General features: G+C 39.3%; 1 protein-coding gene across 1 annotated transcript; it reads right to left on the minus strand.

Annotated features, from left to right (window-relative positions):
• Nucleotides 1-4,019: 4,019 nt before the first annotated feature.
• On the minus strand, nucleotides 4,020-22,941 carry LOC113116567 (ceramide synthase 2-like). The gene is made up of 11 exons (XM_026284806.1): nucleotides 22,699-22,941; nucleotides 10,832-11,005; nucleotides 10,125-10,242; nucleotides 9,091-9,209; nucleotides 7,991-8,048; nucleotides 7,844-7,894; nucleotides 7,016-7,108; nucleotides 6,596-6,724; nucleotides 5,741-5,847; nucleotides 5,399-5,552; nucleotides 4,020-4,746 (listed from the first exon to the last, which is right to left on the minus strand). The coding sequence occupies exons 2-11, from the start codon at nucleotides 11,002-11,004 to the stop codon at nucleotides 4,597-4,599; spliced, it is 1,152 nt and encodes a 383-aa protein (XP_026140591.1). The 5' UTR covers nucleotide 11,005; nucleotides 22,699-22,941; the 3' UTR covers nucleotides 4,020-4,596.
• Between the last annotated feature and the right edge of the window lie 1,624 nt (nucleotides 22,942-24,565).

Here is a 24,565-nt window from a genome sequence, read left to right on the forward strand (position 1 = left end):
TATTGCCTTGCATCAATCTGATTCAATTATTGTTTATTTTTTTCTTTCTGTTGTATGCATCCCCTGTGAATATATATATATATATATATATATATATATATATATATATATATATATATATATATATATATATATATATATATATATATATGTACGTATTAAACATTTCATTTTAATTATGTATCTTTCTTTTCTCGTTTTCACCCCCTGGCTAATGTAAAATGTTGAATGTAAATAATTAATAATTAAAAGGGAGAGCAAATGTACATATTTTCATTTCATTTATCATTATTTGATTTTACGTGCACCGATAAATCATGCGAAATAATACAAGAACTTGCATTAAAAAGTAAAAATGATCACTCATACTTCATAAGTGGGCCTTTATTCGCTGAACCAATTGAAGTAGCCTTTGGGGATCACGTGACTTGAGGCGGACGTTCACTCGAGCTGTGACGAGCTTCATCCGGCTTCATCACTGCTCGCTGTTCCCTACACACTGCGCAGTGGACATCTGCAGCAGTGCACTACGCTTGGACAGTTTCACTCAAACAAATCAGATTTGAAAAATAATGACTGTTTAGCACACTTAGAAGAGTAGGCTACTTGTCACGATAGACACTGAAGTGCGCTGAGAGTGTGTTTAAAGACACTTAAATACATGCTGTATGCAATTAGATGAAGGTTCCTGAGAACTTACGACCATCTTTATATGTAACTTCATAATGACTTCTATTATTGTCTTTGAAATGTGGTTAAATGTTTACTTTAAAGACATTCTTTAAACGTGTATGTTATGTATTAAAATATAGGCTATTAGTAATCGCACATTTGTAATATGGCCAACTTAAAATAATCATCGAGTACTTGTGCTTTAGTAGATTAGTCAACACATCAAAATGCCAACTAAATTATTTAAAAAGTACTTTATGATTGAAATTATGAAGTGTGTTTAGATAAGTGTCTCTCATTAAGTCCTAAAGTGGCCTTTAATTTAACAGATATTATCTTATATGATGTTCTATACTCTTATGATCTGAAGTACACTAAAAGTGCACATTCAATACATTTAAAGCTACTGATTTACCTTATCTCTGTAAACCCTCACATTTCTAATGTTTAATATGAAAATATACATGTTTTGATTATGTCAACTGCAAATGCATGTAAATGTTTATGTGAGTTATGAAGAGAATGATAATCTTACAGCACTTCAGGAGTTTCCTCTGGTTTTTTATAATAAGGATTCATGTATTACAATAAAATAAGGGCTGTGGTAGACACCACTTGAAGAGATTTTAACACCATAAAATAATCCAAATTAAAATAAACAAACACATCCAGTGTGACTTACATTCAGTATTTTATTGGTAACATCCTCCATAATATCAGCATATTACAAACACAGGAAAACACAAAATAAAGATAACACTGTGATGATGGGAAGCTGATGAGATCTGATGTGAATGAGATGATTCAGATGAGAAGATCCTCATTCATCTCTGCAGCTGGAGACGCAGAAGACCACTCAAACTCACACGTTCACAAGTTCATTCAGTCACTCATTCTGTCTTTGGCTGGCAGCTGGAGAACATGAGCGAGCAGCAACTGGCCAGAACGTGTTTGTTCAGTGTTGGGAGTAAACATGGGTTTAATATCACATCCATGAACTGAAAGGTATCGGTGTTCTCATCAAAACAACTGGCAGTGAATTGCATGCTTTACACACAATGTTAGAAAGTTAGTAACATTTGGCCATATTTCAAGGTGCACTCAGTTCTTTTCTGGCTCATTGTTTTGGGGTTATATATATTTGCCATTGCAAAATGCATCTTTTACAGTCAGCCAGCGTGCATTTTATTCCTGTGAGTGAAAATGCATTACCGAAGCACTTTTGTGGGCACAACCCAGTCATTTCGATATGAATTCAATAAGTGATTATGCAGATTACGCACCAGGTCCACAATGATCAACGCAGTGAATGAGCTTGACCCTGTTTGTAATCAGAAATCTGTTTGGTTTGGTCTTCAGTGTGAGATGTTCTTCAGACATCCCTGTGATATGCCATTAACAATGAGTAAACTGGTCCACTCGGTATTCAGATGCATTCAGTCCAAAACTGATGTATTATAATAGGACAGATGGTTAAACTCTGGAAAAAGATGCAGTAACTTAAACTAAAAACAAGGAATGAAAATGAGCACACAATGACAAAGGAAGGCACTGTTAAAAGGCACAGGTCACCTGAAATAATTCTGTCATCATTTACTCATAAGGCTATAAGACCAGGTTTAGCATTATTTCTGATCTGCTCTCTATGGAAGTCCATTTCTGCCACAGAATATAGAATTAAAAAGGCAATTGTCTCAGAACTCCGACTTCTCTCACAATCCAAGTTTAGATCTCACCACTGTTTGTTCTCCTCAGGATTCTGGGATATCACCTCATGATCGAGATTTCCCTTTCGAAACGGCATCCTCTAGGGGGCGCTAGGGGGAACACCTCATTGTGACCCTGTCTGAAGCATACATTGAAAAAACACCAACTCTCGCATAACAGTCTCCTATCCAGGACCTATAATGTTTTTGGTTGGTTTTGTGTTCATAGCAACCACCTTACTCATGGTCTGGACTGAAAGGAGGCTTGTAAAATTGAGCTTGCCTTTCCCATAAGATTCAGCGCCTCTGCGATGCTTAGGAACCTTTAAGTGCACACGCTAAGCTTTGTGTACTTTCTCAAAACCACATGGTGGTCAGTGTGCACGTGGACACTTTGTGCACTTTCTAAAATCCACATAAGTGGTAATTGTGCATGCAAGACTCTTTCTTGAAGTTCTTTCTGAATTCCTGTACGCGCTCCGCTTCGTTCCCTTTCTTGAGATGATTAGACCTTGGTTCCTTGGGCTCCATTCAGCCAGTGTGTATTTGTTTATACACTTCAAGCATCGCTTCCCTCAACATGAGGGGTTATTTGGGTGATTCTCGTGGTAACTTAGCAGCGCTCCCGTTTTTCCAAAAAAGGGTCACCTATGAGCGCGCTACTCTGAGCCCGGGGTTCTCCTCTCATATGAGACTGAGTTCTCTGTTTTTTCCCCAGAGCGCTCCAGTATTGTTTCTATAGATCGAGTTGATGACTCTAAAACAAATTGTTTTGAGATGCACTATTCCATCTTTGAGCTGCTCTATCAGAGAACCCCTCTTTAGAACAGTATATGAAAATCCATGCTATGGTAAGTGTGTAGGTTAAGTCTTTGCACACTTTCTGAAATCCACACTGTGGTAAGTTCGCACGCTAGTATTCTGCGTTCTTTCTAAAATCCTATATGGTGAGGGCTTCACGCGGTTGCGCTGGTAGAGTTGGTTGAGTTGGTAAAAGCCCCGTTCATCTTGGGCTCCACTCCACCCATGTATCCTCTGATACCCATCTAAACTACTACAGAACTGTTGAGACAGCTCCTTCAGCAAGCTTATGCATAAGCTAGCGGTAGCCCCTGAGTGACAGGCAAGAATTGGTAGAAATGCTATGTTCTTAGCCATATCCCTTTGAAGGAATCTTTCCTGATTCCAAGCCTTCAGCTCTACCCTGGGCCGAGGCCCTAACAATAAAGTTGGGTATGCAGCTGGGGCCTTTTGACCGTAAGGGGTACTGTCACAGACAGCCGTCTAAACGTCCCGGGGTAACTCCCATGGAAATGATAGAGTTGGTACTTAGTGTTCGCCATGATTCTGGCCTGCTCTACCCTCAGCATGGTGGCGTGGGTATACTGTTCCCCATAGCGGCCCCTAGAGGACGCAGTTCGAAGTTCCCTCGAAAGGGAAAGTCTAATGTTACAAATGTAACCATAGTTCCCTGAGTAGGGAATGAGACACTGTGTCCTCTAGCTCCCTGCCATGCTTCGGACGCAAGCTTCAGACGAAGAAGATAATGACGTGTTCTCCCGGTGCCTGTTTATAGTTGCGCCGGTAGTGACGTCAGAGGCTTTAGCTGGCCAACAAGTTGGTGTTTTTTCAATGTATGCTTTAGACACAGGTCACGACGAGGTGTTCCCCAAAGCGACCCCTAGAGGACGCAGTGTCTCGTTCCCTACTCAGGGAACCATGATTACATTTGTAACCTGAGACGTTCAACGGCAGGGAAAACCCACAACTGCAAGATCTAAACTTTTAGAGAAAGTCTGAGAGAAAGAGAAAGTCTGAATTTTGTGAGTTTCTATCTTGAAATTCTGTTTAAATCTCATAATTCTGACATTTTCTCTGAAACAAATTCTGAAATGCACAAATATGGACTTTTTCTCCTGTCTTCCATACACTGAAAATAGAGGATTTCCAGCTCTAGGAAGTCCATATGAGACTCGTTTCAACAGATCTGTGAATGAAAATCTTGCTTGACTTCTGTCGTATGGGAAGAGCTCTTTGGACACAGTGCTATAAATAAGTGAAGTGATTAGTAACAGCATCAGTAAAGATGTGGACAGAGGCAGCAGCTGGTGTGATGACGGTGTGTGTGTGTGTGTGTGTGTGTGTGTGTAGTGTAGACCCGTCTCTGCTCTGCTTCAGCAGATGAACTCTCTCTGAAGGTTTCTGTCCTCTCCAGACGTCACTCAGTTTTTTTAGAGTGGTTGTTGTTATATGTCGCGTGGCCGTTCTGAGCTGCTCTGTTGGTCTTTATCTCTCCGTTTTTCATCTGTTCTTCTTCCTCGGACTCGTCCGTCTCCTCTCGATCGGACCTCTCGTCTTCTACCGATGACTGTAGAAGAGAGAACGTGATCTTCAGTTATATTCACAAAGACATCAAGGGATAGTTCCCACAAAAACAAAAGCCACATGTCGTTCTAAACCTGTACAACTTTTTATTTATTTTATTAGTGATATTCTGCTCTCCCTCAGGTCATCCCAGATCAGGATGAGTTTGTTTCTTCATCAGGTTTGGAGAAATGTAGCATTGCATCAGTGTCTCATCAGTGGATGCTCTGCAGTGAATGGGTGCCGTCAGAATGAGAGTCTGATAAAACATCACAATAATCCACACTGGAGGAAGAGTTATTATGATTATAGACTCTATGTGTTTGAGTTAAAATCATATTAATGCTGGATGTGTTTCAGGTTTTGTCTTCTCCAGATGTTCACTGATGGACTGGAGTGCTGTGGATGATTGGGATGTTTTTATCAGACTCTCATTCTGACGGCACCCATTCACTGCAGAGCATCCATTGATGAGACACTGATGCAATGCTACATTTCTCCAAACCTGATGAAGAAACAAACTCATCCGGATCTGGGATGGTTCGAGGGTCAGCACATTTACAGCAAAAGTTCATTTTTTGGTGAACCCTTCCTTCATCTAGTGGGATCTTATAAGGTGTAACAGATAAGACTTGGAGTAAATCACGCAGACGTACGTTACTGCTCAAGAAGCGGAAGGCCAAGCGTATGATGAGCGCGGCCCAGAAGACGTGCAGACACAGCAGAACCATCAGCAGCCCGTTAAAGAAGTAATATCCGAAGAACGGGGGGTACAGGGTCACGGGATACACCCATGTGCAATACATGATCCTGAGAGACACAGAAACACAGACGTCACACTGATATATTACACATCTCTGTTCTCAACCAAACGACCTAGCACCTGGTGTTACCATAATCACACACTTACGTCCAGAGAAACACAGCACGACTGTATGATTAGATGACAGCATGTGTGTGTGAGGACAGAAACACAGAGAGACGGACGAGGTGTGTACCGGAAAGGGAAGATGATGAGGCGTGTGACGATGAAGATCGCAGCGAACAGGATGAAGATGTAGTTGCATGCGTTCTTCCATCTGGCGTAGTTAAACATCTTAGCTGACTGAGAGAGAGAGAGAAAGAGAGGGATGATATGAGCGAAAGAGACTGAAGATTTACCTCATCTGTAGATCAGGATATTATTTATTCCTGCTGGATGGATTTATGCTAGGCTAATCTAGGGCTAATTATGATGATATGGGAGTTTGTGACCATTTTCATTATTCAGTTTAGCAAATCTTTAACACGGACAACTTGAAGACAGACGACTGGGAGCATGTGTCTCTTCATATTCCTACAGAACATACTCCAGGATGTACTTTAATATGATGTTTATAAAAAGTCCCAAGGCTGTGTTTATTTGACTGAAACTATGTCAAAAACAGAAATATTATTATCTTTTAAAACAGCTGTTTTCTGTGTGAATCTCTGTTGAACTGTAATTTATTCCTGTGATGCTCCGCTGTATTTTCAGCATCATTCCTCCAGTCTTCAGTGTCACATGATCTTCAGAAATCAGAATAATATGATGATTTACTGCTCAAGAAATAATTCTGATTATATTTAGTATTTTTGTGGAACCTAATGCATCCCTGCTAAATACAATCTGTTAGCATTGCATACAATAATAGCATTTTCAAGGGGAGAAAAAAAAAATCAATAAATCTGAGAAGAGCACAGCTGTGAGCATTCATAGATTACGGCTTTGAACCAGGACAAATCTTTAATAACATCTGAACCTGACCCATTCTGTCTGATATTGTCAGTGAGTGAAGCTGCGTGTGCCGTGTTTGTGCGGGTGTTGTCCTCACCTCCAGCAGATAGTCGGCCGAGTCGTGCATGAACATGATGAGCGTTCCCGCTCGGATGTAGTTGACACACCAGGAGAAGCTGATCAGCAGGATGGTGGCCACGTGATGGATGACCTGCTCTCTGAAGTCCTGCAGGACACAGACACAGACACAGACCGTCACCAGCTCTTCAGTTTAATGCTATTCATCATCAAGACAACAAAACTCAGCTCCATGGCTGCTGTCACAAAGCTCTTCAGTCGTTTATTATGTCTCCAGATATAATGCTACTCAAGATGTTATGGAGATGGCATGATCACTCTGAGGGCTGTGACTCTGGATACTAATATCCACGTCTTGTGTTTATAAGAGCTTGATTCGCTGAGATGCACAGACGAGGTCTGCAGTGTGATGATGATGATGATGATGATGATGACTCACTTTGCGCTTGACGTCAGACGCCACGCTGAAGAGCAGAGAGGTGTAGAAACCCAGCTCCAGCATGTAGTACCAGTACTGAGACGGCAGGAGCGTCTGAGAGAGAGACAGTCCTTTAATAATGTAGGATCAATTAGCCAAACCTGATTAGTTATTAATAGACTTCACTGTTATTCCTTGACTGCAAATTCAGTTTGATGCAGATCAAATCACTAGAATAGAAGTGGGCCATATGACCAAAATGACTACTGCTTCGTATATTGTGCTGGAAACTCAACTAAAAAATGTCCTATATATCACATAACCATGCTTTTAGGATTTGTTTTTAATAACCAGGTCAACTAAATACTTTCACGAATGTTTCTTAACACATGCTTTTAAAAAGTGCACTTTAAAATAATAAACTTTAAAGCCCGTCTGTGTTCTAATGATCCTTTGTTGTGCTTTAGAAAAGAACACACTTTTATATTATACTAAAGCACACGTGATGCACTTGATTATAACTTTAACTGTAGTGTGTTTATTCAATTATAAAATGTCTAATTACGCGTATTTTTAAATGCATGACATATAAGCTTCAATAGAAATGTCATTAAGGTATATTTTAGTTCAGCATAAATGCTCATCAGTACATTCAGCAGTAAAGGCAATAGATGTTATTATGAAATGATGCATAAAGTCATATCACATCAATGCAACATCAGCTCTATTTAAAGTTAGTTGTCTATGGAAATGCCTAGATCGTATGTACTAAATTAAATTCTGATTGTTGTACGTTTAATAGAGTATTTGCTGGAGATGAAGCCATGTGTTCACAGAGACTGAACTCACCAGAGTGGGGAAGCCTTTCCACATCTCCTCTAAATCATACAACCAGGGTTTCTACAGAAACAGACGCACAGCACCGATGTGTTATGCAAAACAGCACAGGAAATATAATGAAAGGGTTAAAGCTGACCGTAACTGCAAAGGACTTACATCTATTAGTGCAACAAGACCACCGATGAAGGCCAGGAGATAAAAGGCGAATCTCCAGCTGCAAAAGAGCAAAGGGTCAAGGTTTGATGAGTTAACCAAAGTCCAGTTAAACCAGATGTCCTAACTACTGTATGAGAGAAAAACCAGCTTTCTTCATCTGACGGTCTTTCAGAAGAAGTCTATACATGCTTTTCCAAGTCACAAACAAACACAAATATTTGACTGTATTTGGGATGCACCACATTTCACAAAATCCTGATGGGAGCAGCCCTAGTGCTGTTTAATGTGTTGTGACAGTCCAGTCATTTCTTGCTCATTACTATTAGTTATAGCATGAAATAAACATGAATGAACATCAGAAGGTGTTCGTAAAGTAATCGAACAATCAGTGTTTCAAGCACAGGAAGACATCAGTAAAACAGCTCATAAACAATAATGACACATAGCACTATATACAGTGTCCATAAACTATGTCCATTAACTGTATTTTAATTATATTTGACTTATAAAAACTTAATCTGTTGTCTTCATTATTGAATGCATGTTTCAATGTGTCTTGAAAACAAGTTTTTTATTACAGCAAACATTTAAATGTTTCTATTTGATGAATTAGAATTTAACATGATTAAAATGATTAAATATGATTAAAAGCTGCTATAAAAACAATGCAATATAAATGCACTTTAATAAATGGTCTTATATGTATTGTCACTGGCAGCAGGTTTGAGAGCAGCCAATCAGTGATGTTTTACGAGTCTTTCTGGGATCTTCCTTGGTTACTGTGCTTGAACGAAACACGTGACAGATCTCTATGCATTAGACTTTAAGACATGAGCTGGAAAAAGGAGCAATGCGGCTGTCCTCTAGGACCAAGACTGAGAAAAACTGCATGTGAACAAACCTCTAAAACTTTTACTGGACATATGAATAATTTAGTTATTCATGCAGAACTGACTTCAGATTTTGCACTTAGTGAAACCGCTTTCATAAAGCATCATTTAATCTCACACATCAGCAGCTAAAGCTCATTTCACAGGAAACAGTCGATGGTAAAAGAGTGCTTGTGAATAATGCGTCTGTCGTTGTGTGTTTGTTCTCACCTGGCCTCACAGAACTTCTTGAGAAGGTTGGGTCTGTCCTGATTCCTGCGCCTCCTGAACCAGCGCTGGACCTGTCTCTCTGTCCATCCCGTCTGCTCGCTTAGTTTCTCCACTGAACCCTGGAGAGCAAAGACAAGCAGCGTTGGGAGGGAAACAGTTACATCCAACAGGGTTGCAAAAAGGTGGAAAATATCCAATAAATTTCAGAAACTTTCCAAAAATATTGGAAACTTTCCGGGATTTCTCTTTATATATATATATATATATTCCAGGGATCTTTTGGAAAGTTTCCGGTAAATTAGTGGAAATTTTCCAGCCCTTTGTAAACCTACATGTAACTAAATTAAGTAATATGATTGCAAAATTAATGTAATTTTACTCTGTTACAGTTGGTAAGTAAAAATGTGTAATTAAATTACAGTTACGTATGAAAGTTACGAAAGGGGTTACTTCTGATTTTTTTCACACACACACACACACACACACACACACACACACACACACACACACACACACACACACACACACACACACACACACACACACACACACACACACACACAAACAGATTTAATCTATTTCTTACATAAATTGCAGTGACTGCTCTAAAATATGAAACAGCAATGTTTCAGGACACATATTTCAATAACTACTGAATTTGATAGGTTTAAGAAGATGTTTTTTATTTTCTTTTTTAAAGCATTGTTAGATGCCATTGTTTCCTGTCATAGATATGCAAATATTTGATTACATAAACAGCATCATAGCTATTAAACAATTTCTTCTTATTATTATTATCTATTTCTGATTTTGTGGTGGCTTTGCTTTAAAATTATGATAATCTTAATTCAGTGTTGACCCGGCCTGCTTTACATGTTTCCAAACGATTAACAGTTGAAAACATTAAAAAGTAATCAGTTACATTACTTTAATAAAGTAATTGAAAGAGTTACATTACTATAACATGTTAGACAGGGTAACTCCCCACACTGAGTGTGTTCTTCATGTGTTAGAGCGGTCAGCAGCGTACGCACCTGTGTGGGGTGTTTAGTTGTGTTGCAGTAGTAGGACTCCAGCGTGAGGTTGTGTGTAACTCGCCGTCGAACGGTTTCCTTCAAGCCCAGCAGAGAGGCTAGCGGCGTAGCTACATACCTGAACATACAGGCAGACGGTTTGAAGAAAGAAAGGATGTTGAGCTAGGGTGCATTAAATGATCAAAACTGACAGTAAAGAAATGTTATTAAATGAATGCAGCTTTGCTGAGCAGAAGAGATGTTTTTACATTAAAAACACTTTTTTTAGACTATGTATTTTAAATGACGTTGATTGATATGTTGACATTGACTGTTCAGTCTGATTTATGATCAGTGACTTGAGACTGATCCAGATGCGTCTCACAGTCTAGTCAGACAGTTTATTATAGTTCAGACCAGTATTTTAGTGCACTGATCCTAATTCTGCCTCTGTTCCTTAATTCTGATTCTCATTTATTGTAATTAAAAATTCACAAGGTGAATGAGGAAGCAAGAGAAGATGTGAAGAGACAGTTTAGGATAAGAGAGGGAGAGAGGGACATGAGCGTAACATGAAGGAAGGGAGAGAAGACATTAAAGTTTGAAAAGCGAGAGACAAAAGCACGTGGACACGTATAAATAGAACTAAAGATCTATTTATAAACCGGTCAGACATGAGGGAAAGCTCTGCGTGGAGGGCATACAGTTGAGAAGAAGCTTTGAAGCACCTCTCAAAGACCTGTCGAATCACTAGAAACAGGAGGGCGATTGGCAGGGCCACCCACAGATCCCGTGCCTTCGCATAGACCTGTCCATCACGGTCCTCCAGATCAGCCCATCCCAGTCCCTCGGGGAACCACAGACGCTCCTGCCAGAAGACCTCACTCACCCACTCCAGCATCCTGCAGAACACACACAGTTACACTCACACACGTGAAAGAGTTTGATACAGAGCAACATATTCATGATTTATTGCTTTCCCTGCGAAGTGAAGCTTGCCTTGTTAGCGCTATACTCTTCTGTTTGAGCTATCCATCCATCCATCTATCCATCTAATCTACCCATCCATCCATCCATCCATCCATCTATCCATCTAATCTACCCATCCATCCATCCATCCATCCATCCATCCATCTAATCTACCCATCCATCCATCCATCCATCCATCCATCATCTATCCAATCTACCCATCCATCCATCCAATCGACCATCCATCAATCCTTCATCTATCTACCCATCCATCCATCCATCCATCCATCATCTATCTAATCTACCCATCCATCCATCCATCCATCCATCCAATCTACCCATCCATCCATCCATCCATCTATCCATCTAATCTACCCATCCATCCATCCATCCATCCATCCATCATCTATCCAATCTACCCATCCATCCATCCAATCGACCATCCATCAATCCTTCATCTATCTACCCATCCATCCATCCATCCATCCATCATCTATCTAATCTACCCATCCATCCATCCATCCATCCATCCAATCTACCCATCCATCCATCCATCCATCTATCCATCTAATCTACCCATCCATCCATCCATCCATCCATCCATCATCTATCCAATCTACCCATCCATCCATCCAATCTACCCATCCATCAATCCTTCATCTATCTAATCTACTCATCCATCCATCCATCCAATCTACCCATCCATCCATCCAATCTACCCATCCATCCATCCATCATCTATCTACCCATCCATCCATCCATCCATCATCCATCCAATCTACCCATCCATCCATCCATCCATCCATCCATCCATCATCTATCTACCCATCCATCCATCCATCCATCCATCCATCCATCATCTATTTCATTAATCTATCTATCCATTCATCTATCATCTAATCCATCCATTATCTATTCTATCTATCCATCAATCCATCCAACATTCCATTCATCTATCGATCATCTAATTATCTAATGATTTTTTTAATCAATTAAAAAAAACGTATTTCTGCCACCGCTCCTGATTTCACAATAAGCATGTAGCTTATTTTACTTTTAAAATCCACCTGCCCTTTTGAATGAAGATGATGCTTCTGGATATTTCTTATATTAAAGGTTAAGAATGGTTCTAAAGCTCAGTGGTTTAAAGTTAATTTGCAACATTTCCACTCCAGACATAGATGAGTCCTCAAATCATACAGCTAGTCTGAGCTTTACCATCAGACCCCGATAACACAGTCTAATCTAGGGCTGAAAATACATGGTGTTTTAGATGTTCCACAGCTAAACCCGAATCTGCACCTAACAGCCCACCCTTAGTTTCACCGAACTGAAGAGTGGAAGGATGTGGTCACTGATGCAATCAACTGAATCACAGGAGGACAGTAAAAGATGGAAGGATTCATTGTTCCTGAAAACACAAACATTTCTGAAAGCTTTGCATGTTTGGAGAGTCATATCTAGCAACAGACTGCTTAGACAGGACAAAGCTGCTTCATCTACAGTATGCTTACAACAACACATCACTGGTCATTAGTTGTTGCTTAATGCAATAGTTTCTACGAATGATTTCACACTTGGCAACAAAGAAATGTGGGACATGTGCAATGTACGTATAGTCAGAATGGGGAAATATCTCAGTGACAAACACACTCTAAAACATCGCATGGCAAACACATTTCTCAGAAGAGCTAGTTTCTTCCAGACTGTTCTTCCGCTACATTGATGAAAGTCTCTCAGTCATGTCTTATGTTTGATCTGACTCGTTTAAGACATGCACTTTGACCTTCGGATGCATATTGCACAAAAAAAGCATCAGATGGAAAGCATCAGGACGGCTCAAATCTGATTTACTGTCTTCTCTGATTCAGAGTACATGGGTTGAAACAGATCTCCTGGAAACACAATTGTGTTTACAAAGCTTCTCCACTGGTTCAGACTAACCCACATGACGAGGGGGAAACATCTGCTTCAACATAGTTCATAAAAGAGAATGAGTCTTGGATTGTAAATGAATTTCCAAATGTTTGGTTGAACTGGAGGTACTGTATGTGCAACATAAACAGATATATATAAAGATGCTGTGTTTTTGAGAGATGCTGCAGTTACAGGAAAATATTCAGCAAGTAATAACTTACAGAAAATAAAAATTTACAGATATGAGCTTGAAATAAGTTTTTTTTTTTTTTTTTTTATGTAGGTGAACTGTTCTTTTAAATCCTATGAGTTACATTTAAGAGATGACAGATTTATAAAACAGAAGTTGAATCAGTGACAGGGTACCACTTCTGTTTTAATGTTTGGGCGCAGCGTTTGTGTTCTTCCTGTTGTGAAAGCAGTTCATAAAGATATATATTAGGGTGACCATATGAGCCATTTTCCCAGGATGCGTCCTTGCCAGGATTTCTATATCACCTAAAACATCCAAAGTAGTTTGACCAATAACATGCAGGTATGGTACATAATCAACCAATCGTATCATGTGAGAAGGAGAGATCTACAGAGAACGATCAAAGTAATGCAAACACACGTACATGATAGGTGTTTGTTCGTTCATTCAACTTGAAGCATCGCTGCGCACCGATCATTGTATGACACCAAAGTACCAAGAGAGTGGTTCGAATGCATAAGGAGCCGTCTGCTCTGATCTCTAAAGCTGTCTATATAGAGGCAATATAAAAATCCTGGCAAGGACGTGTCCTGGGAAAATGGCTCATATGGTCACCCTAATTTATAGATTAGTCTCCATCCATTAACTATCTCTAAACTGTTCAAGAACAGACACTGAAATTGAATTCACTGTGCTTAACTCATCACATCAAAGTGTGCTACAGAGAGTGCTCTTGTTAAAATGAAGTGCACTCAATTGACTGGGAGCTTGATTGACATGTGATCTGACCAATCATAATCGGCCAAATCTGCCATTTTTGTTCAACAAACAAACAAGCCAGGAGAGTAGATTAAAGTCGCTGGTCTTGAACTTGAAAATGCTGTGTATTTACATCTTTACATCGGCGGTTGAAACAAGATACCTTCTGATGTTTATTCTGATGATTTTATTATACACTGTGCTTGTAATGAAATAAAAGAACACTTAAGTGCACTTGAAATTCTTGACTGTTTTTTACACTTTTCAAAATTACACTTAGTAATAATCCCAAATTAAACGTTTTACTATAAAGAACATTTAAAAATTCATATGTATTAAAACGTAAACAAAGAGTTTATCATAGTTTATCATAAAATGCTTGTTTTAACAAGGCTGTGTGGGTTTAGCAGTCAAATGCATCAGTGCTGCAAGCATGCTATGAGTACAAGATCAGATAAAGTTCAGTTTAACTCTCTCTGTTTTATTTCAGAACTTGTGTTAATGCAAGCATTCCTCTTCACCACAGTCACACACGCCTGTGAGGGTCAGACTGAGCTCTCATTGGCCGCTCTGGTCATGTGACTCTACTCTGGCCATTCTCTGCTCAACCTATCAGTGCACTGTGTGTGTGTGTGTGTGTGTGTGTCAGGACTGTGAGTAAGTGTGTAGAGCGTTTGTTGAGTGCTGGGAAGCAGATGTCAGAAGAGTGAATGAGGTTCGTAATACGTTCAGAACGCTATGCAATGGCATTCCCATTCATTTCAGTACATCACTGCTATCACAATATAATCAAATATCTGCCATTTATATGGAGAACGATTATTGAGCCAGATGTTTTGGTTCTGATCAACTGAACTAGACCATGCCAACCAGGAAAACCTTGAGACTATTTTGATTGATAGCTTTTTAAAAGCCTGAACCCGTTTACAGCCCGACATTATTCAAATGTGTGCACACACACAGCTATTTTGACTTTTGTAATTTATACGTTTTAACAATTTATTTGAAAACCCTTTACTCACCAAGATTAGGCTACATGTTTTTGTGGAGGGTACAGGTTTTTATGTCTTCAGCGTGGTCCTGTGGGAATGTTGGGATCTTGTGGAGATCCTGTATTATCACTCTACGCGCCGGACTGACAGTGATGTTTCAAGTTCCTGCTGTGCTTAGAACAGCTTTCCCCTCATGCTTCCAGCTTTTCATGGAGCTCATGATAAATGGCCAGTATATGAAATGGCATGTGATTGTCAAATAACTAATTTTCGGATAATCCTCATGTCTGTGGTCATTGCGACTGTGCTATCTTTCAACAAAGTCTTAAGTTTCTGTACTAAAGCTTCCCTCTTTTCTTCTGCCATGTCAGTGCACCTCTATGCATTTGTCATATGGCGGGGAATTACTGAGTTTATGGGAACCTTCCCATAGACAGCCCCAACATTAATTAGTTCTTGTGCCATCTCTTCAAACCCCTTGCCATTTACAATATTAAAAGGTCTTATGTCTTTACAGCAAAAGCTGACACACTTCTCTATCATCGTTTGCTTCACCTTTGCAGGGATGGGTTTTGAAGCTGTAACAAATGATTTGATTGTAGGTTGATTCTGGACACTGCCAGGAGCTCAACATGCTTCATCAGCGACCAATTCCCTGTCGTTTTGCTGTGGTACTTTAACAGAATGTCACATTTTTTTGCATTTTCCATAAACCACTGGCTCATTATTCTCATTATGCACATGGTCAAAACTTTACCACACCTCAGACTTTGCTTTAGTTGTTGGTGCAACCAAAACGTAATCGCCAGAGGCAAGCCTCCATTTCATCTCTTCAGCATGCATTTTTGCATCTTTCTCGTGCTTATCGAAATGCATCACATGACCGCCCAATTACTGTGCAAGCTTGTGAGCCTGTGTAAAATGATATAAAAAATTAAGCCCGGACCCCAACAAACCCGTCAGGTCCTGTCACGTCCCGTCCGGTTTGGGCAAAGATATTCAGCTCTAACTGACAGCCCTAAAAGACTCATTATAGTCTATTAACAGAGCACTAATGATGCCTGATGCAGCCGGACAAGGTCGCAAGGTCAAATATGCTCTTGAACTGACCATCCTCTGAATATACTCAGAACAACCCAGTAACCACATAGCAATGCATTACAGCACTTTACTTCAAAACATCAGTCTGCTTCTGATTCTTCTTCTTTTTTTTTGTACATTTTCCACATGGGATTTTTTTATAAGTCTTTGTTAAAGCATTATAAGCTATGAACAAAACTGACCAGCAATGAGGAGAATCACAACATTGCAAACATTGCATTTTAAGACAAAAATTCAGACAAAAATTAAAAGGAGCAGAACTGGGAAATTCACAGCTTTTATAAGGGAGAGAACTACACTCCCAAGAGGCATTGCAAATGACACAATCAAACTGAAAAATGATGTAGAAATATATTGATTTAAAGTTGTTTATCATATATATAAGAACAACATTTAAATTTATTGCCAAATCAAAACAGCGTAGCGAGACTCATTTACCGTGTTTCAGCACAATTTACTTGCCACAACTCTCTGATTGATGACATACAGCATCATGGGTAATGTAGTTTTTCACCACAACATTTCCTTTAAGAACAGAAAAATAAATCTTTTTTACATAATTACATTTGTGGCACATCAACATCACTTTAGACACCCAGAGGAATCAAAACCCCTGAGAGACTCGAGTGATGGATGAGTCCAGGTGCTTCCAGCACTGAGGTTTTGTTTAGTAATGCTGATGTGGTTTGTTTGACAGCGAGATGCATGTGAAGTCATTCAGTGATGAGCCAAGAACTCAGTAAACTAATCAACAGCAGCGCGTCCAGCCTGCTCAGTGTTTGTCAAGCCAGAAACTAATATTTGGGAGTCAAATGTCCATTACTGGCCTTGTGTAAATGGGTTTGTTGTAGGGATGGGCATGATTAATCGACGATCGATAATTGATCGTTAAGATTTTCCTCGATCATGTTAATTTGTTATCGATTAATCTAAAGCATTTTTTTAATCTAATGCAGGTTGCGTTGCGTAGTGCGAGTCTTCAAGCAATTAAATGAATTTCACTGTGTGGCAGCAATTAAATATTTTACCACCATGGGGCAATATTTGACACCCTACTCGGTTATCTGTGATCTTCCGTTTTGATTTCAAAGAATAATCATGAAGATGTCACGGCGAAGTGTGGCGTGGGACCATTTTGATTTAAAAAGCGAACTAGTTAACTGCAAACATTGCGATGCCGTGTTTAAGTACAACACGGCCACGACTCAAATGATGTACCTATGCATCCCGGCAAATTTTCATGAGGCTTTAACCCTTTCGAGTCGATTAACGCATATATGCGTTTTGAGTCATTTTCTCCTGATAACCCCTGATAAATTACACTCTCAGTTTTAATCGTACAGATAAGAGCAATACATCAATCGAATCTGTAAAGGGTCTAGTTTTTTTTTGGATACAGACATAATAACAAAAAACCTTTGTGCACTTATAAAATAAAGATAACAAACAAGGTGCGCTGTCTACAGTCTTTGTCTCCGCTGATCGTCATGTACAAACATTTCATTAAAATGAACCGTAACTCCGTGAATACTCAACGAAGAGACACGAGAGAGATATCTATAGAAAGCCTGGAATGTCTACTTTTAAACTAAACAAGTGCTTCCGAAAAACAAATATTCTCGCAGTGTCTGTTTTTCATATCTTCCGTCATTATATTTAATGTGACCACGCCCCCGCGCTGAACGCGCTATTCAGATTCAAACTGAAGCGCGCGGCTTGAATACGCCCACACAGAAGAAAAGGCAGCGAGACTGTTCTTCAAGTTTTTATTTTATTTTACTGTTTGCTTCGCGATGAGAGGACTAAGACATAATTCACCCCAAAAAGATGTGATGTGGTTGATGATTTGAGAAATGGATTTCCTCAGAAAAAAGAATGAAGCACTTTATTCAGACTCAAAACGCATATATGCGTTAATCGACTCGAAAGGGTTAAGAACGCCTGCTAGCAGCTGCAGGTTCCGCTGCTTTAGAGCACTGCATATGCACGCGGATATATGTTCGGTTTGCCTGAACGTAGTTTAACTGTCTGCCACAAGTTGATCTTGTAATAAAGGTCTCACCGAGGAAAAACACGCTGTATTTTTGTATTCATTGCATTTTTTTATTATAAAAATTAAATAATTAATTATATTATAAAAATATTAATGATTAATCGATAGTCGATCGTTAATTCTCCCGACGATCGACTAAGAAAATTTAATCGAATGACCATCCCTAGTTTGTTGTGTGTAATTACACTGGGGTGTGTTACAGGATGATTTCTGCTGATTATATGTCTGTTTACGCAGCTGAACCAACACCAGTGTGTCTGTATAATACATCAATGCTCACTTATTTCCCTGTAGAGTCAATCAATTAAATCATTGTTGTCTTATTCTAGTCTGCAAGGATCCTGTGTCATAGAGATCTAGCTCCAGTTCAGAGGAGACAAACCAGATTTTACCACTACACCAGTCTCATGTCTAATGTTTCCTAGCTGTACATTTGTATTTAACATTTTAATTATCAATGGATATTTGTTTTACAAAGCGAGTCAAGGTTATTTTCTGCGAAATCGACGGCGTCATAGTTTCAGTGTTGCGTGTAACCAACAAAACGTAACTCCTTTTTTCAATAATATGACATTAGTTTAGGTCTTTTCATGATAATATAGGTTTGTAATGAAGTGCAAATAGCCATACTGGGTCAGTCGCAGCGTTTTGGGAAACTGGATCATTCACGCAGATCATGATAATGACGCAGACTAAAAAACTCATCGAGGGCCTGCGTGGCATTGCTTTTACATTGGTCTTGTTTTTGTAAAGAAATTAAGTTAATATATTCAAATGTATCACTTTGTTTTGACTCATTTACATTATGATACAATTTTATAATGATAAAGGAAGGTAAAGGGACAGACGCACTACTTTTTGTTCCATTGACATCCATTCAGCCGCATGTGAATGCAGGAAACAAGAAACACAATCGTGTGCATTTCATTGCTTTTCAGAGTTAAAATTGCGTAAAATTCAGAGTAAAACACAGTGAGACGGTGGTCCTAGTTTAACTACTTTAGATTAACAACAACACTACACAGGTTGAACAGAACTCTTATTAACTGACTCAGACACCATCAGTCCTTCTGAAGAGATCATGCCGATAGCACACACAAATCATTCACTTCAAACAATAAATCATGAAACCAGGGGTGAGGAATGGAAAGTTTGACCAGTGAACTGATGAGACATGCTTTACGGATCATTGGATGTGGGAAAACGTGTTAAACACACCTGAACATCTAACAGCAGATGCCCTCGCACACCCCATCATGCAGATGGAGGGATTTTGCATTGCTTTCGGGTTCATTTGAGTATTAAAATCAGACTGCAAATTCATTTACAAATGTTTTATAGATCATATTATGCTTTTAAATGGAAAACATGTGAGCTGAATGATTCCGAGCTGAAGTTTAACAGCTCTGGCATGGAGATTTCCACTGCATGGTTTAATATTAATAACCTAGACACAAGTCTTTATAATATTGAGAGCTTGTGAATGGGGAAGATTTTTGCGTCAACGTATTTTCAGAATTGTTTTACACTCTAAATTTAGCTGAAAACCTCTAGTATCCAGTTTAAAAGACGAGTTCCAACTATTGAAGGGAGTTTAACAATAATGAATTATTCACTAGAGTAAAGTGTGACAGCTAGCACCGGTCTTCCTCTGCTTGTATCGGTCACTTCTGGAGCACGACTGACTCTAATTATGTCAAAGAGCAGAAGTTTGTCATGCTGGCCTTTAGCTGATGGTTTAGTCAAATCTTCCACACACATGGCTCAAGTGGACTCCTTTAAGGCTTTCTATTCTGGGAAAGCTTCAATTTAAGATGAAATCTCAGCGCAAACGTGTGTGTGGCACAATGAAGAGGAAATGTTGGGTAATGTTTCATAGCAGATGGACAGAAAGGGCTGACGAAAGGAAAACACATGGACTCTTGAACTGTGGTTCATCATACGATCCACTCATGCACACGTCTGTCTGGCTGTCTGGGATCACACTCAACTCTATTCTTCTTAATTACTTTATAAACTCTATATTAAAAACAGTATTTTAACCGTAAGGTTAACAACACATTAATTAAAGAGAAAGGCAAACATTAATAAAACTAAATAGCAAACACCATCACAGAACTTTTCTAAACACCTGTTGATTTTGAGACAGAAGACTTGTTCTGGTTTTAAGTTAAGAGTAAAGACACTTCACTTAAAAGGCACACTCCGGCTAAAAATCTCCCCAGAAGACTGCTAGCCTGACAGAGGAAGAGGATGCTGAATGCCTTTAGCACAGTGCAATGTTTTCCGTAAGTGAGGGTGTATTGAATGCTGTAGTATGCACTGATTACTGTTACGGTTCTAAATCACCTTAGAGTACTATTTACACAAATAATGTCCAGTAACTAGGAAAGGATTAAAGAAGCCAGAGTCATGTGTCCAATTAACTCAATGTATTAATGAAAAAATGAATTATTTTCTCACAATGTTAACACAATGTAAATGACACAATAAAACAGCGTAGGCCTACGCAAAATAACCAAAACAATAAAACAACAATGTTCTTTAAATAAAAAGATACAATAATTTTGATTTAAGGCAGTGAAATGTGTTATTGAGAATACTCAGTCCCAACAAGTCCCAGGTTTCCAGAGAATGTCCACTTAATGAAAGGAAGGCACAGATATCTTCAGACGTCGATCCTCAGACGTGATGTCATCACATTTGGAACTTGAACAAACGGTATGTTAGTAGGGATCTTTGTTTGATACTGATAGGGTTAATATGATGTGGTGATAACAGTGAGGCCGGTAGCTTCGTGTGCTGCGATATTCAGTGTGTGTGTTGGGTTTGTGTGATTAAAGTCCGCTGGCCAAACGTGGATAAACGTGTGGTTCTATAATGAAACAAATAAACTCAATTAGTCTCTGTTACATTTTGTACAACAAAGTGTTGTGTCATTATCACTTCACATGATTAAACGCGAGAGACATCGAAAACATATGATAAAAGCATAATATAACAGCTGTTCTCTTATAACTGAAGAAATATCTTATTGATGCATCTAGCAGCATATCAAACGATGATTATTAGACTGAATAATATGATATAAACACTTACGTTCTGCAATGACGCACGCGCTGATATTCACCATATAATTCCAGCAACTTCTGAAGCGATCACACAACATCGGCCGCCCATCACATCTGAAATGCCAAACTGCTCACCAGCTGAGAGCTATATTATCAATCTATAGCTTGATGGCTTTAATCCAACTTGCCGCATGAATTTACAATACTAACATGGACCACATTTCTTCCTTCTTTTTCTCCATTGCCGTATATCTGATCTCACGCTATTTTCACCAAACTCGCGAGACTTCCGATTAAACTCCGCCCACTCAACAGGCGCAACACTTGAACAGAATACTAAACGACTATAATATTAAAATAAATGTAACTTGACCATGACCTTTTGCACAGAGGGAGATGGATTGGCTGTGAAGAATCATGTGAAAGTGAGCTCATACTGACTGATTAAATCACACTGGAGAAACGCCTGTACAATTAGTGCAGCTGCGAGGTATATTACACTTAAATACGTTACAGTTCTTCGGAAATATATAATGCCTAAAGGGCTGTGATGTGAGATATTTTGCTGGTTATTTGGAATAAGTATGAAAATGTGTTTGCATATGGTGACCATATTTGTCATATTGCTTCCAGTACATCAAGTATCACTATAGTTCAAGACCTCAAGGCCTTTTGCCCTCTGACCTTTGATCCCACATCCTTTAGCTTCAGTACAGCATTAATTTAGTCTTTAATCAGACTATTTCATTATGTTACTCCAGCGATATTAAATACAAAATAAACAGAGTTTTGATAGTCACACTCTTTGGGGCCAAAACTAAATCTCATTTCCCTTAAAGGGACAGTTCACCCCAAAATGAAAATTCTGTCATCGTTTCGACAAGTTGTACAAAACCTGTATGAATTACTTTCAGCTGTTGAGCACAGAATAAGATATTTTGAAGAATGCTGGTAACCAAACAATTGACGGCAGCCATTGGCTTCCATTACTATGGTGGACAATCTGGTTACCAACAGTCCTTAAAATATCTTATTCTGTTCTCAACAGCTGAAAAAGAAACAAGTATAGGTTTGAAACAACGTGTTGGTTACTAAATGATGGCAGAATTGTACTTTTGGGGTGAGCTATCCTTTGAAATAAGGAGTTTATAGCACCATTATCCCCCGTAGTCAGTTTACAGCATGTGCTTGAATGAGCGCTTTCTTTCACTTTAGTGAACTTTGGGGGTCATTTATTTAGAAATCTTGACCCTAACTATGTCTGTTTACACTCATACACGTTTAACTGTCTAATCAGGGACATTAGTCTTTTACTGTTATAAGATAGTTATAAATACTAACGTTTAGACTATAACAGAAAACTTTCTGTATGTATGCAATTTTAAAAAGGTTTATTTATAACTACTTGGTTTTATACAGTTTCTACAAGTGAGGACGTGCCCAAACGTAGTTTTTTTCTCAGCTTCAGCTCTGGATACAAATGTGTCACCCAAACATGGTAGCTATAATGTTACCCGCACGGTAAAGCGGAGAGACTCACTTCAGCCGTCGGTCAGAAACAGCGGACCGTGATGATGGATGTCTCCCGCTTCTCTCCGCTGGTGTTTAACGCTCCGTTAGTGGATTCACGGCTCGGACAGACCGTTTACTAACCGCATCTCCCCTCCCCAGATATGGCGAGTTTGAATGGTATTTCCTGATCGAGAGATATCACGGGGGATTCAAAGTTATTCTTCCGCTTGGCTCCGGTGATGAGCGCGCGGGAGCGGGGGGAGAGAGAGAGAGAGAGGAATAACGGAACAGGCGGGACTTAAACATCGTGACGCGAGAGAGAGAGAGAGAGAGAGAGAGAGAGAGAGAGAGAGAGAGAGAGAGAGAGAGAGAGAGAGAGAGAGAGAGAGAGTTCCCTCTCTTCCGGACTCTTGGAAAGTTTTGTACATATGACACACTTTCTAAAGTTTGAGAACATCTTTTGCCAGATACATACCCAGTTCCAAAAAAAGCTGGGACGCTGTACAAATTGTGAGTAAAAAAGGAATGGACTAATTTACAAATCTCATAAACTTATATTTTATTCACAATAAAAATATAGATAACATATCAAGTGTTGAAAGTGAGACATTTTGAAATGTCATGCCAAATATTGGCTAATTTTGGATTTCCTGAGAGCTGCACTTTTCAAAAAAGTTGGGACAGCTAGCAATAAGAGGCCGGAAAAGTTAAATGTACATATAATGAACAGTCAGAGGACCAATTTGCAACTTATTAGGTCAATTAGCAACATGATTGTGTATAAAAATAGCCTCTCAGAGTGGCAGTGTCTCTCAGAAGTCAAGATGGGCAGAGGATCACCAATTCCCCCAATGTTGCGGCGAAAAATAGTGGAGCAATATCAGAAAGGAGTTTCTCAGAGAAACATTACAAAGAGTTTGAAGTTATCATCATCTACAGTGCATAATATCATCCAAAGATTCAGAAAATCTGGAACAATCTCTGTGCGTAAGGATCAAGGCCGGGAAACCATACTGGATCCCCATGATCTTCAGCTCTTAGACGACACTGCATCACATACAGGAATGATACTGTAATGGAGATCACAACATGACCTCAGGAATACTTCCAGAAAACACTGTCGGTGAACACACATGTTCTCTAAAACTCTATAGGTCAAGAAAGAAGCCATATCTAAACATGATCCAGAAGCGCAGGTGTTTTCTCTGGGCCAAGGCTCATTTAAAATGGACTATGGCAAAGTGGAAAACTGTTCTGTGATCAGATGAATCAAAATAGGAAGTTATTTTTGTAAAACTTGGACGGCGTGTCATCCAGACTAAAGAGGACAAGGACAACCCAAGTTGTTATCAGCGCTCAGTTCAGAAGCCTGCATCTCTGATGGTATGGGGTTGCATGAGTGCGTGTGTGATGGGCAGCTTACACATCTGGAAAGATGAGCTCCATCAATGCTGAAAGGTATATCCAAGTTCTAGAACAACATATGCTCCCATCCAGACGTCGTCTCTTTCAGGGAAGACCTTGCACTTTCCAACATGACAATGTCAGACCACATACTGCATCAATTACAACATCATGGCTGTGTAGAAGAAGGATCCTGGTACTGAAATGTCCAGCCTGCAGTCCAGATCTTTCACCCATAGAAAACATTTGGTGCATCATAAAGAGGAAGATGAGACAAAGAAGACCTAAGACAGTTGATCAGCTAGAAGCCTGTATTAGACAAGAATGGGACAACATTCCTATTCCTGAACTTGAGTCACTTGTCTCCTCAGTCCCCAGACGTTTGCAGACTGTTATCAAAAGAAGAGGGGATGCCACACAGTGGTAAACATGGGGTTGTCCCAACTTGTTTAAGATGTGTTGATGCCATGAAATTTAAAATCAACTTATTA

The sequence above is a fragment of the Carassius auratus genome, chromosome 16 (genome assembly GCF_003368295.1).
Source record: "Carassius auratus strain Wakin chromosome 16, ASM336829v1, whole genome shotgun sequence".
NCBI classification, from domain to species: Eukaryota; Metazoa; Chordata; class Actinopteri; order Cypriniformes; family Cyprinidae; genus Carassius; species Carassius auratus.

Bases quoted from the DNA above. Each gene is read 5' to 3' on its own strand.
- LOC113116567 (XM_026284806.1), bottom strand. From the start codon at position 11,004: ATGCTGGAGTGGGTGAGTGAGGTCTTCTGGCAGGAGCGTCTGTGGTTC. The intron at 10,243-10,831 runs GTGCTTCAAAGC...CTGTATGTTCAG, and splicing joins ATTCGACAGGTCTTTGAGAG to GTATGTAGCTACGCCGCTAG. The intron at 7,895-7,990 runs GTAAGTCCTTTG...CTGTTTCTGTAG, and splicing joins GTCTTGTTGCACTAATAGAT to AAACCCTGGTTGTATGATTT.